Below are 15,292 nucleotides of genomic sequence, written 5' to 3' on the forward strand. Positions count from 1 at the left end.
GGTTTGCACTTTGTGGGACTATCATTTGTTTTTCAACAGGACAATGACCCAAACACAGGGAGTGTAAGGGCTATTTGACCATGAAGGAGAGTGATGGAGTGCTGCATCAGATGACCTGGTCTCCGCAATCACCTGACCTCAACCCAATGGAGATGGTCAGCTTTGTGAACAAGTCCTGCGTTTTTGGTAACGGATGCTAATCTAGTTCCAGACACAGATTGATAGTTACCTTGTTACATGATGTGGAAGATGGCAGACGGAAGGGAGGGTGGTGCGACAGGTGCCGCTTCTCCTACAGATGCTGTTATTTTATCTAAAACATCAAGTGTAAGCCAACCCCAGCTAATTAACTAATGCAAAGATTTAAAGGGCAATTATGCATTTAGTCTCCAGTGCATTGCCATGATTGTCAGTTATGTAGCTGCTCTACTGATAGTCTCAGTGGGTCCTTGCTGGGATGACACAATCAATCTACTGCCGGAGAATACCAACACCAAACACATTGGTTCAGCGTTCCACGGGAGCGGACAGTGCACAACATACCATAATGTTCTGAATAATGGCCTACGTCTACCTAAGTCTACCTCACTCCCTATTCCACTGAACCGCTTCAGTAGTAAGGAGTAACAAACACAAGTCCAACATTTATCGGAAACGGTTAAACTACCTGTTCACTACAATCCTGCTATCCGGGGATGTGCAACTCAACCCTGGGCCTAACATCACTGAGCCAGCGAAAGCAGTGGATGGCCTTGTCCACTGATCGTCGCCACAGCAGAAGTGGTTGTGATCTGATTTGCCGAAGGGAGGGCAGGGGATGGCCTTGTAGGCATCCAGGAAGAGGGAATAGCAGTGAGTGTTTTCCCAGCGCTAGTACTACAGTCAATGTGTTGGCAGAACTTTGGTAGCGTTTTCCTCAAATTTGTTTTGTTAAAATCCCCAGCTGCAATAAATGTGGCCTCAGGATATGTGGTTTCCTGAGTAGTGTAGTTCCTTGAGGGCCGTCGTGGTATCGGCTTGAGGGGGAATATACACGGCTGTGACTATAACCGAAGAGAATTCTCTTGCGAGGTAATACGGTCAGCATTTGATTATGAGGTATTCTAGGTCGGATGAACAAAAGGACTTGAGTTTCTGTACGTTATCACAATCACACCATGAGTGGTTAATCATGAAACATACCACCGCCCTTCTTCCCGGAGAGGTCCTGTCTGCGCGAATTACTGAGAACCCAGCTGGCTGTATGGACAGGGACAGTATATCCGAAGAGAGCCATGATTCCGTGAAACCGAGTATGTTACAATCCTTGATGGCTCTATGGAAGGAGATCCTCACCCTGAGCTCGTCTACTTTATTGAACATTAGCAAGTAATATATTCGGAAGCGTAGGATGATAAAGTCTTTTCCGAATACCTCTTTTCCGCTGGCAGTGAAAAATTCTCAGTCTGAAGCAATTCGATTATGGGTTTCACATCCCTATAATAATGATGATACAAGTTATAGCACCTTAAAAAGGGTTTATTTACAACATCTGGGGTAAAACATGTTGGGCAAAGTGGAGAGTAGGAGAGTCTGACATATAACCCCTAACTTGGGTTCAGTCTTCGCCAATGCGAACCAAGAGGGGCCTAGCTTTGTCCTTCATGACTGGGAAAGGCCTCGATTCTAGGCTGTAGGAAATCCTATATCCATCTTATTAGATCGGAACAGGATGTCACACCCTGATCTGTTTCACCTGTCTTTGTGCTTTTCTCCACTCTCCTCCAGGTGTCGCTCATCTTCCCTATTATCCCCAGTGTATTTATACCTGTGTTCTCTGTTGCCAGTTTGTTTTGTTAGTCAAGCCTATCAGCGTTTTTCCCCATGCTCCTGTCTTTTCTAGTTCCTGTTTTCTAGTTTTCCCGGTTTTGACCATTCTGTCTGCCCTGAGCCTGCCTGCCGTTCTGTACCTTATGGACTCTGATCTGGATTACTGACCTCTGCCTGCCCTTGACCTGTCATTTTGCCTGCCCCCTGTTCTAGTAATAAACCTTTGTTACTTCGACACTGTCTGCATCTGGGTCTTCTCCTGAAACGTGATACAGGACGGATAAACAGTGATTCATATCACTGGTTTGCAACCTAAAAAAAGGATAGTTGTGTTTTGCTACATAACACACATGATTGGTCTACACATATGATGTGGATCATTGTCAGGTTATTAGATGTATAAGCTTTAGTAACAAAAGAACACCATAGTTATAATAACTCTTTAAACAGGTAGTTTCTAAATGTGTAGAATGTGTTTGTTTTGGGTCCACACTGGTAAGTTAAATTGTGTAAATTGTGGTCAGGGCATAACACTTTTTCATTCAGCTTCAGGCAACTTTGATGCACTGTAAGGCTTGATCACAACTGCAGTGACTGCTTCTGTCACGCCCATTGTTGCTTATCCATTGTACACTAGTTATATCAATGTAATTACGCCCAACACAATGTTGAAGAACAGAATGCTTCCCACCACTAGATCACATAACTAGACGTGATGTCACGCCCTGACCATAGTTTGCTTTGTATGTTTATATGTCTTGTTTGGTCAGGTTGTGATCTGAGTGGGCATTCTATGTTGTATGTCTAGTTTGTCTATTTCTATGTTTGGCCTGATATGGTTCTCAGAGGCAGGTGTTAGTCATTGTCTCTGATTGGGAACCACATTTAGGTAGCCTGTTTTGTGTTGGGTTTTGTGGGTGGTTGTTTCCTGTGTCTGTGTTTGTGCCACACGGGACTGTTTCGTTGCCAGTTCACTTTGTTATTTTGTATTTGTGTTCATGTTCAGTTTTCCCTATTAAAACATGGACACCTACCACGCTGCATATTGGTCCAATCCTTGTTTCACCTCTTCAGAGGAAGAGGAGGAAATCTGCCGTGACAGAACCACCCACCACAACAGGACCAAGCGGCGTGGTAACAGGCAGCAGCAGGAGAGGCAGCAGCAGCAGGACAGGCAGCAATATTTAGAGGCAGCACGGCGGCGCGGATGGAAGCCCGAGAGTCAGCCCCAAAAAATTATTGGGGGGGGCACACAGGGAGTGTGGCTAAGCCAGGTAGGAGACCTGTGCCAACTACCTGTGCTTACCGGAGAGCGAGAGGGACCGGGCAGGCACCGTGTAATGCTGTGGAGCACACAGTGTCTCCAGTGCAGGTGCATAGCCTGGTGCGGTACATTCCAGCTCCTCGGATCGGCCGGGCTAGAGTGGGCATCGAGCCAGGTAAGGTTGGGCAGGCTCGGTGCTCAAGAGCTCCAGTGCACCTGCACGGTCCGGTCTATCCAATACCACCTCCACTCACCAGCCCTCCGGTGGCAGCCCCCCGCACCAGGCTGTCTCTCCGTCATTTGTCTACAGGTGCTCCCACCTGTCCAGCGCTGCTAGAGCCTTCCTCCTTTCCAGCGCCGCCAGATTCTCCCGTCTCTCCAGAGCTGCTAGAGTCTCCCGTCTGTCCAGCGCTGCTAGAGTCTCCCTCCTCTCCAGCGCTGCTAGAGTCTCCCGCCTGTCCAGCGCTGCTAGACTCTCCCGCCTGTCCAGCGCTGCTAGAGTCTCCCGCCTGTCCAGCGCTGCTAGAGTCTCCCGCCTGTCCAGCGCTGCTAGAGTCTCCCGCCTGTCCAGCGCTGCTAGAGTCTCCCGCCTGTCCAGCGCTGCTAGAGTCTCCCGCCTGTCCAGCGCTGCTAGAGTCCCCCGCCTGTCCAGAGCTGCTAGAGTCTCCCGCCTGTCCAGAGCTGCTAGAGTCTCCCGCCTGTCCAGAGCTGCTAGAGTCTCCCGCCTGTCCAGAGCTGCTAGTCTCCCGCCTGTCCAGAGCTGCTAGAGTCTCCCGCCTGTCCAGCGCTGCTAGAGTCTCCCGCCTGTCCAGCGCTGCTAGAGTCTCCCGCCTGTCCAGCGCTGCTAGAGTCCCCCGCCTGTCCAGAGCTGCTAGAGTCTCCCGCCTGTCCAGTGCTGCTAGAGTCTCCCGCCTGTCCAGAGCTGCTAGAGTCTCCCGCCTGTCCAGAGCTGCTAGAGTCTCCCGCCTGTCCAGAGCTGCTAGAGTCTCCCGCCTGTCCAGAGCTGCTAGAGTCTCTCGTCTGTCCTGTGCCGGCAGTCTGCAAGGAGCCGGCAGTCTGCAAGGAGCCGCCAGAGCCGCCAGTCAGCCAGGATCCGCCAGTCAGCCAGGATCCGCCACAGCCGCCAGTCAGCCAGGATCCGCCACAGCCGCCAGTCAGCCAGGATCCGCCACAGCCGCCAGTCAGCCAGGATCCGCCAGTCAGCCAGGATCCGCCAGAGCCACCAGTCAGCCAGGATCCGCCAGAGCCGCCATTCAGCCAGGATCTGCCAGAGCCGCCATTCAGCCAGGATCTGACAGAAACGCCATTCAGCCAGGATCTGCCAGAGCCGTCAGTCAGCCAGAAGCTGCCAGAGCCGTCAACCAGCCTGAGCTCTCTCAGTCCCGAGCTACCCCTCAGTCCAGAGCTACCCCTCAATCCAGAGCTACCCCTCAATCCAGAGCTACCCCTCAGTCCAGAGCTACCCCTCAGTTTTTTTTGTAGGTCTTCTGTTTCCCCAGATTTATTGATGAATTAATTTCGCATCATGAAAATGTATCCCTATTCCTCAATCAAATACCTTCATCGATACCGCAAAAAATATCTGACAAATGCAGCGTTTTACTCCAATCTGGCAACCCTCATAAAATCTGACATAACACCAGCATCCCAAAGTATGAAGCGGAAAAAAAAGCATCTAAAACAGCATTAGCATTAATAAAAAGAAAAAGCTTACTATTATAAGTATTTCGGTGACAACCTGGTTGATTAACAATATCGGGTTATTTTTTTATATAAATAAATGTGGGACACAAAAAAAGGAAGTGTTGAACACCATTACCCACAATGCACTGCTCCAATAACTTTCAAAATATTGTTAAAGTTTACCCCCCCAAAGTCGTACAAAAATGTGTGTATTTTCACAAAAATGAAGCCACACAAAAAACCCAAAACGCAAATACTTGTACATATTTGCGCAAATTTAATGTGAGATTGTGTTGCACCCGTTACTGTCCCCATGTGTAATATCTGAGTGAAATAGGGAACCTGTCAATACATGTGTCTTTTGACTGCTGGGGAATTAACAGTATGACTACAGTATACATCCGCAACCATGAAAACTAGCATACACTACAGCTCTCTAGGACCCGTTTCTCAAGTTCACCATCATTTGTATGTCTAAAGTAGATAAGATTGACTTTCTCTCCAGTACAGAATATAATGGGTTGTTCAGGATCGATGAGGGAGAGAAGAAATATTCAGACAAAACTCTGAAAGAGCTGGAACTACAGTACCGCTATCTTTCTTTCTCTACTGTTTGGCTGTTTCTCCTTCTTACTCATTCTACTTCCCTGTCTCTCTTCTTTTCTCTGATTCTTTCTTCTGGCCTCTCACCTTCTCTCTCACACATCCTCTCTCGCTTCCTCTCTCCCTCGCTCTATTTCTTTCTGTCTCTCTCCTTTCCTCACTCCCTCCATCTTACTCCCTTTCTCCCTGAGTTGCAGAGGGCTGGCGGGCCTGTTTTATTTAATAACTCACTCAGGCCTCTGATCCACGGTTAATGATGGAGCCAGAAGCCCCCTCGGTACAAAACACACTCTGGCGGCCCCCATGCATCACTCCGCTCAGTTCTAATTGAGCACCACGAGCGCCAGTCGCACTGCAGACAGTGGGAGGGCTATAGGAGGCGAGGCGACTGGCAGCCGCAAAGCTGGAATGGCGGACAGGAACCCATAAAAGTCACAGAGGGGCCTGAGCCGTGCCAGAGGACATCAGAGTTGAGAGAGAGAGAGAGATCGAGATCGAGAGATCGAGAGAGAGAGAGAGAGAGAGAGGCTAGCAGAGATGACAGGCTGTGGAGCGTCTGATGTCATTTTGCCCGTCTGATCCGCGGGCTCCACTCGTCCTTGTGTTCCCGCTGATCACATAAAGCTGGACCCAGTTTCACATCACTCTGTATAACACTGCACTGTGATCAGAAGATGAATGGGGAAGCACTTGGAGAATCCATGAATACAGCACGCTGACAAATGGTGTGAGAGATGTGCTATGAATATAATTAACCAAGTTCAGTTGGTTGGAGAAGATTCTGGCAACAGCAAATCAATTTTGCGGGTTCAATTCCCGCATGGGCCACGTGTACTGACTGTGAATGGACTGTAAGTCGATGTAGATACGAACTTCTGGTAATGACTGTATTCAAATTATGCCGAGCCAATTTGAAGGCCTGAGGAACAGTTTGTGTCATTACTGTCATGGAAAGTAAAGTGTAACCAAGTTGAAGGAATTTACAGGGCCGTTTTCTGAGCTCGGAGATAACAATGTGTAGAGAGAGGCAAAGTGCAAAAGTTTGACCTAATGCAAGGTCAGTCAGAGTAGACTATGCTTGTGTCATTTGACCTGCAGGTTCTGAGGTTAGGGGATGAGGTTAGAGTTCACTGACCATTGCGGTCAATGGCGAAGGGTGTGTCGGAGGTGACGATGTCGTAGTTGCAGATCTGGCTGTACTGCGGGGAACAATCCTGGTCCCAGGCCTCCACCTGCAGGATGCTGTCGTAGATCTTCCCCTCCGTTACCGCAGCATGGTATACGGCCTCCCGGAACACAGGAGAGAACTCATTCACGTCATCCACCTGGATGTGAACCACCGCCCTGGATAGAGGGAGAGGGGAGTGAGTGAGTGAGTGAGTGAGTGAGAGAGCGAGAGAGAGAGAGAGCGAAAGGTGAGGGAAGGTAATGAGAGAGACCTTTGATGCTCTTTCTTCCAACAATAGGTAATAATGATAACACAATACTCAAATGACAAACATAAACAACAACACACAAACTCATTACCAGCTTAGGGAACATGAGAAAGAGAAACACCAGAGCAAGGGGGCATACAATACGTACAAGTAAAATCCTTCACTGTTTTTTACTGATAGTTGTGCTGTAAAAAATGAAGGTAGTGATGCAATGTTTTCGCACCAAAGCCATTGAGAGATATCCTCACCAAATCTAGGTTGGTTCGGGGCCTCTTCCTTTGTACTTTGTTTCAACAACCACAGGGCTGAACATACAGTAAGTCATATTTGAAATATCTCAGCATTATTATAATTTTTTTTTAAATCCAGTTTCTCAAACTCTACCTATAATTCTGCTGACAATGACCTTGTGACAAGAAGTGATGCTGCAACATGCCTTCCAAATTAAAGGCATTAACTTAATGACACCTACTTAGAATGTCCTGCAGTGATGCTGCTTAGCTGAGGCACACACGCGCACGCACACGCACAAGCACACACACACACAGCTTTCACACTCTCCACATACGTTGCTGCTACTCTTGTTTATTATCTAACCTGATTGCCTAGTCACTTTTACCCTTACCTACATGTACATATGACCTCAACCTCCTCGTACCCCTGCACATTGGCTTGTTACCGGTACTCCTTGTATGTAGCCTCGTTATTGTTATTTATTGAGGTACTATTTCCTATTCGCTCATTTTCTTACTTTGTAGCTCTGCATTGTTGGGAAAGGGCTCGTAAAGTAAGCATTTCACGGTAAAGTCTACACCTGTTGTATTCGGCGCACGTGACAAATACACTTTGATCTGGATGAAAATAAAACACACACTGGTTTTCACAGGTGCCCTATTTCACTCGGGAGACATTAATCAAAGATGACCAACCTGTGAAATCACTCCCACCCTCTCATGCCCATCTCTCTCTCTCTCTCTCTTTCTCTGTGCGACAATATCAGCCTTAGTCAGTGCACTAGAGCACAGCCTTCAGTAGCACTTCATCAGAGCAGGGCTATATAAGGCTTTATGTGAGACTGTCTGACTCATAAAGAGCCTTCGGGCCCTCATTAATGAAAATCATACCCAGGGCTAAACATTGAGCAGGTCTCAGCTGTTACGAGGACTACAGAAGGCTGCTATTGCACGGCGGATGTGCTCAGTCACTGTCTGTGATTACAGTACTGAGGATAACTAAAGACTCATATACTGGACGCTTGGCATGTAGTGTTGCACCCCCACCCCACCCTTTTGCCCTCAGAACAGCCACAATTTGTCGGGGCATGGACTCTACAAGTTGTCGAAAGCGTTCCACCGGGACTCTAGGCCCATGTTGTTTCCAATGCTTCCCACAGTTGTGTCAAGTTGTCTGGATGTCCTTCGGGTGGTGGACCATTCTTGATACACACGGGAAACTGTTGAGTGTGAAAAACCCAGCTGCGTTGCAGTTCTTGACACAAACCAGTTTGCTTGTATAACGCAACATTTGTACAAAAATCGATCTCACACAAAAAAAAGATCCAGCCAGACACACACATCCCCACTCCCCCCGACACACACACCAACCCCCCATCACACAGACCAACCCCCCTTCCTGACACACACTCCTTCCTTACTTGTGTGACTTCTTCCAGCTGACCCCGTTGGCCCCGGCCCCACAGTCGTAGGCCTGGATGACGAAGGTGTACTCCTTTTGGGTCTCACAGTCCACCAGGCCCTTGGCCCTCAGGACCCCCTCCCCTGACGTCTTGTTGAGGACCACCGCCTCGAACGGGGCCTCCTGCCCATGGATCATAAACGCACAGATCTCCCCTGCAAGGAAAATGAGGAGGAGGAGAAGGTGGGGAGGAAGTGAGGGGGAGAGAGAGAATTAATAGAGAGATAATGGACATGGTTTGTCACCTCGTTTTTCAGAGCTGGAAATGTGTCTCGGCGTGCCGCCACTCTGAACACTGTTATCGAGAACATGCATGTGTTTTTAGAGATGGTGGCAGAATACAGTTGAGCTGCTAAGAGACTGAAAGAGCTTTCTGCAGGTTGTAATCAACCTCAGTGGCATCATGTTGTGCCAGGCCAGACAGGGAGGAAGAAATGCAATTTGTGTTTGCTTGATTTTGCAATATTCCTCTCTCCAGGCCACCTTTCAAAAAAATTACGTTTTTAAGTCTAATGGTCCAATAGGAGAGAGATGCTGGTTTGCTATCTCGGTTTTTAATAGCACAAGTGGTATGACAATCAAATTAAATTGAAGTATGTTTAATTGTCTGCTGGATATGATGACACAATAATTAGCTTTTTTTTCTCTTTACCTTGTTGAATGAGTCAGATTGAAATTGTAATGCTCAGTCCTCCCGAATGTAAGCACGACCTTCCTAATGACAGTGTAGTGTCTTTGCCTTGTAAGGGTCTCTGGTTCAAGCCAGAGACCCTTAGTGCTAGTGACTATCGCCCACCTTCACTACACTGGTGTCAGATGTGGGATGGATAACTGGTTTCCTGCCATTGCAAGAATTGTGTGTCTTTTTATAGAGTAATGCTGGGAAACACTTTCTTGGTGAATGGGGTAGGGTAGTGGGGCGGCAGGGTAGCCTAGTGGTTAGAGCTTTGGACTAGTAACCGGAAGGTTGCAAGTTCAAACCCCTGAGCAGACAAGATACAAATCTGTCGTTCTGCCCCTGAACAGGCAGTTATCCCAGGCCGTCATTGAAAATAAGAATTTGTTCTTAACTGACTTGCCTAGTTAAATAAAGGTAAAGTAAACCACATCCATTGAAATTACACTTGGGGATCTTGTAAGGCATCCAAACATCTTAATGTAGTAGATTCACAAATCCCCCTCCAATATCCTCAACTTTTTTAGAAGTAATGCAATAGTGGGCAACACAGTCACAGTTCTGAACACAATGATCTTTGTCAGCATCTCTCGCTGACATAAATTAAATACGGGCCTGACACCAGACATGTGGTGTGTAGTCAAGAAGAAAATAACTACAGATATCCCGCTGACTACACCAACTCAATAATATACATCCTTTTTTCACTTTGGCTTTTTTATTGACGTTTCCGATTCTGGAACCAACTCTGTATTTCTGTTCTTTTCAGGGATTTGGGGAAATAGCCTTAGGGAACACACTCGCACCCCCGACCCTGTGACAGCCGATATTACTTCAACCTTAGCAGGGCGTCAGGAACAAAACCTGCCAAGGCTATCCCTCGTATGCACAAGCGCCACTGCCAAACTCAGATAAACCAAACTTTCTCTCTGTCTCTCCGCCTCAACTCCCCTGCATTTTTCATCCCTCGCTCTTTGTCTCCGTTTAAATATATATATATATATATTTAGAACCCATTCCACCCGCTCAAATCATCACAACTCCATTCGGAATGGTGAAATAACAATTTACCCTTCGCGGTCCATCCGTCCTCGCTGCTGCCTGGGCTTGTAGTTTACATTTCCCTTCTATATTAGGCCCCACAATGCCTTATCGAAATTAAACGACCGCCACAATGGGCGCGGAGCGGCAAGGTGCACGGAGGGAGAAAATAATAATCCAAACACAGCGGGTGGCGTGCGAGGGCAATGATAAGCACAGCGTGCAAATATTCTGTTAGATGGCGAGGGAGGAAAAGGGAGGCGAAGCCAATATGAAATATGAAAATAACAAACACAATCATACACCACATATAAAATACACAAACATACAGAATACTGGGAATAAAATACAAACATTTCCATTTAGTAGTTTGAGTCTGATGCAAAGCCATTTTTACACTCCATCTGCTTGACCGCAAATGCATTTGTCTGGATTACGTTTAGAGAGAGAGGCTGGAGGGGTCAGGAAACTATCAACGAGTGCAGTGAAGGAGACGTGCAATGTACAGGTAACTGGCAAAATTAAGGAAACACCAACGTAAAGTATATTAACACTAGAACCGCATGGCCTTTCAGCCTATAAATACCAGCTAGAGAACGTTGCTGGTTGTCCCCTTTAGTATATGCATCAGATATCAACCTACAAGGTGCAGCAAAAACCAACGCTTGATAAATAGTGCATAAACTGTTATAAAAGATTCGTTGCATGAAGAAATATTTGTGAAAATATATCAATAAATGTACAAAGTTATTTGTTCAGATAGAGTCAAGGATATGTTTTGTATAATTCTACATAGTTTTAGCAAAACGTAGGACAAATAGCCTATTTTCGTTTCCCTTACAATAAAAACATTACGGTGTAATCCAATTGATCAACTTTATTTGTAGATTCGATTAGTAACAGAGTTATAGTAATTCATAAAGTCCAGTTACAGCTTCTTTTGACAAAATAGAAACCAAAAATAGAATAATAATATAACCAGCCAGGTCACAGGTGAAATGATTTTCTGTATTCCTAAACAAAAGCCTCAGTGCATGAACAGCTGTAAAGGATGAATTGCATAAATAAATGACATGTTGTTATTTTTAGTTTATTCATCTTACTCGTTTTTTCTTGGTAGCCAGAGCAATGCTGCTGTCCAAGTGGTCATGTGCTGAACGCATGGGCAGCACAGAAATGTGGAAATAGAGCTGCACCTCTTGAATTTTGAGAGTTATTTGACAAAGGTAAGTGTCATAGACACTGCACAATATGCTCATTCTGATACTATAGAGAACTCAAAATGTTTTACCTGCATGTGACTCTGAAGGAGGATTTGATAAAGTGACGCTCCTTTCCTTGGGATCTGTCATTTACAAGATGTGCCCATCTCTTCGGTGTACAACATGACAACTGATAGGCCTAATATTGTCACACATCCGAGTCATTGTCAATGTAATCTTGTCTATAGGCTAACTCTTATTATGTGAGAAATTAGTTTAGGTACAGTTTAGATGTGCAGGCTCTCTGGCATCGTTTGTTTCCTGCTCATCAAGTTGGATAGAGTCAAGGATATGTTTAGCGTTATTCTAAAAGGCCTACTGCAACACATAGCACGTTGTCACTTCCCTTACAATGCATTTGATTGGTGATAGAGTTACAGTCAATAAAACAGTCCTGTAAAAATGCAATCTGTTTACAAAGTAAAAACGTAAAAGAGAACGGTATCAACCCCCCAAGACGCATCAAATGATTTTGCTGCCGATCAAAAGTCAGCGACACAAATTCACCATTTCACTATTGCCTTTCAATATGTAATCAGCCTCTTCACCTTCCTTATCATTCAAGTTAGGCCTAATTGAAATTCAACTGTAAAGTAAAGGCGCATAATTATCGCCCATTCTTCCATTTGTCACTCATTCAGTGAGGAGGGAGAGACGTATTAGTGCCTGGTTGCGTACCAACGTCCTCCAGCACACTGTGTGGCGGGTTAAGTCAGGAATAGGTGTGGGGGAAAAAAACAGGAAAAAAGGCTCTAAATACTTTTTTGTTTGGGATTTAAAAATTCGGACAAATGAGCAGCGTAAAATACAAACATTCAGGAAAAGTCAGAGAAGTAGCATGACATGGCCTTTTTTTATTTTTTATTATAAAATCTAACATCAGTGGCCACTATTCCACTGTTAATAGGGCATTGGGCCACCATGAGCCACCAGAACAGCTTCCATGCACCTTGGCATAGATTCTACAAGTGTCTGGATGCGACACCATTCTTCCACAAGAAATTCCATAATTTTGTGTTTTGTTGATGGAAAACACTGTCTCAGGCGCCACTCTAGAATCTCCCATATGTGTTCAGTTGGGTTGGAATCTGGTGACTGAGATGCAGGTTGGCATTTATTGCTGTGAGTCTTGCCCTGGAGGCATCTCTGCAGAGTGGTCACTAGCTGACACAGCCACAAAGTCATACAAAAGGATTTTAAAACCAACCCTAACCACACTGCTAATGCTAATGCCTACCCCTAACCTTAAATTAAGACCAAAAAGCACATTTTTGTTATCATGAATTTATACGATATAACCAATTTTGACTTTGCAGCTGGCCTATCTAGCGGAAACTGCTCAGTTCTGCCTCCAGGGAAAGACTCATGAAAATAAATGTCAACCTGTGACTGAGACAGACAGACACACACCCTTTATATCCCCTATGCTCCTTTGAGGCCCCTCTTTCATTGTCACTGAGATCTCTTCTTGTAGCCATGGTAGCCAAAATAATGGGCATTTTTATACATGACCCTTAGCATGATGGGATGTTAATTGCTTAATTAACTCAGGAACTACACCTGTGTGGAAGCACCTGCTTTCAATATTGTTTGTATCCCTCATTAACTCAAGCCTTTCCTTATTTTAGCAGTTACCTGTATGTGTAAATGATAATGACAGACAGACGAAGAGATTTCAGGGAAGAAGATTCCTATCGTGTCAGCAGAAGTGCACTTTGCATCTCTCTTAAATGCCACTTAGATTGCCTCTCAAAAGCACTGCCAAAAGATGTGCTCTAGTAGTCTACTATTGACTCTGAATCGTACCGTTTTGGGCCTGAACTCTTCGGTATATACAGTATCTTATGGGAAGTGGCTGTTTTCACGGTAAATGTGAAAATATAAAGATTTGTCAGGGGATTTGATAGAGTGCCAAGGTGTTTGAGAAGTGCTGTAGGGACGAGTGGGAGTCAGCAGAAATGATTCCGAGAAAAGTCAATCAAATTGAGCTTGTTTAATATTGAACATTCTGAGTTAGAAAAGAGCATTTGCTTTTAGAATGCCAGGTGGCATCAAAGCTCACCTCTAATTGAGCCTCTGAAATATTAAAACCAAGTCGTACTCCACAGAAATGTGTTTAGCAAAGATCAGGTTATGGTGCATTGGATTGTTCTTTAAAAAAAAAATCTCTCCCCCTATGTCACCATCTAAGGAAGATGAGAACTCAACATTTGCAGCAGGCTGTGCAGAGTTTGCATCTGTCATTCTGATATAGGACATTGACACACAAAACTCTGAAGCTGTCTTGATTTATGTTTTGAATTCAAGTCTTGTTCTTCCTCTTTGGACTTTCTTGGAAGTTTTCTGTTTAATACTTCAAAGTAATTGGTGCAAATACTGAGCTTGCCCATCTGGTCCGGCCTAGGGTGTCTATCTAGAACAGTGACCTCGCAAAATCATCCCTATGTCCAATTCCCTCCTACTGAGAAACAGACTACTTCATCCACCATGTTAATTCTCCTACTTTTAATCAAATATCATATTAGATTCGCTCTCGTGGTGTGTGTTTTGTCTCATCGCGAAGATGGCTTCGTGTGTGTAGTGTAGTGTGTGTGTGTGTGGAGTGGGTGGGTGGGTGTGGCTGGGAGGCTGATTAAAATGCGGGTCTCTCTTGGCAGACCCCATAGGCTTAAAGTCTTGATTTCGCTCATTCTCTCGCCTCTCAGCTAGTCATCTAACACTCTCAGATGAACCCACGTCCCCTTCTTTAATTACTTGCTGGATTACGCTTCTAGTCGCTAATGACCTGCTGCTAGCGCTCACACACTCCCAAACCTGGGATCTAACACGGAGGCAGGAGGAAGAGGAAGATGATGAGTTTCAGGAGTTTGCGCCTCGCCACATTTTCTCTGAGCTCGTCTAATTTAGTTGATTCTGTTGATTTGTTCTGTATTTTTTTCCACTCTGCGTCTGGATAATGAGTGGCCTAATGAAGTACGGACTGCTGCTAGCGAACAGGTCAAACCTATATATGTACATTACATTGATATGTGAGGTAAGACACCCGACTTTGGAGGAGAATGGTTTAGAAGATAGGCTACCCCCCAACAGCCTATTAAAGGGATAGCACACACACACACACACACACACAGCCCGAAGGCAACGCCATGACTCAAACAGTCTATGACCTTATAAAATGTCTCATCTAACAAAAACATTTCTACAGCGGCTCCTCGTCGTTTCCTTTCTCACAATAACAACCCACCCTTTCTGCAGATCCCCTTCAGTCCTCCATACTATCATAAGGTATTGGCTTCACCAGAAGACCATGAGCAGTGTCTGTTGCCAGTCACGGTAGACAATGTATTAGAATCCCATTAGGCTATTTCATTAAGATAGGGGGGACCTCCTAATTGCATTTGGGAGATAGCAAAGGCAACCGTGTGACCCGTGCCACTTATAAACAGCTCAGCAATACACACGCACACCCTAACACACACACACACACACACACACACACACACACACACACACACACACACACACACACACACACACACACACACACACACACACACACACACACACACACACACACACACACACACACACACACACACACACACAAACACACACTGAGACACACGCCAATGGATGTTGGGTGTTAATTGAATTGCATCAAATCGAAAGCCTTGGGATGATAGCAACTGTAGGACAAGTATGATTTTAACGGAGGAATCAGGTACAGTAGTATGATACTTCAACACAAAGAACTGATATGTTTGTTTACCAAACAATTCAGGTGTGAAGGCTGTGTAAAATAATAGGAAGAAAAAAAAGAGGT

At 45.5% G+C, this 15,292-nt stretch overlaps 1 protein-coding gene across 1 annotated transcript in view; it reads right to left on the reverse strand.

Moving 5' to 3' along the window:
- The window catches only part of LOC109875229 (calsyntenin-2), a 265,219-nt gene that overhangs the window by 65,020 nt on the left and 184,907 nt on the right, over positions 1–15,292 (reverse strand). The window contains exons 3-4 of the mRNA XM_020467488.2: positions 8,450–8,645; positions 6,495–6,703 (exon numbers count right to left, since the gene is read on the reverse strand). Coding sequence (XP_020323077.2) covers positions 6,495–6,703; positions 8,450–8,645 — 405 coding nt within the window. The remainder of the gene's footprint in view (positions 1–6,494; positions 6,704–8,449; positions 8,646–15,292) is intronic.

This window comes from Oncorhynchus kisutch, linkage group LG30, assembly GCF_002021735.2.
Source record: "Oncorhynchus kisutch isolate 150728-3 linkage group LG30, Okis_V2, whole genome shotgun sequence".
In the NCBI taxonomy this organism is placed as follows: Eukaryota; Metazoa; Chordata; class Actinopteri; order Salmoniformes; family Salmonidae; genus Oncorhynchus; species Oncorhynchus kisutch.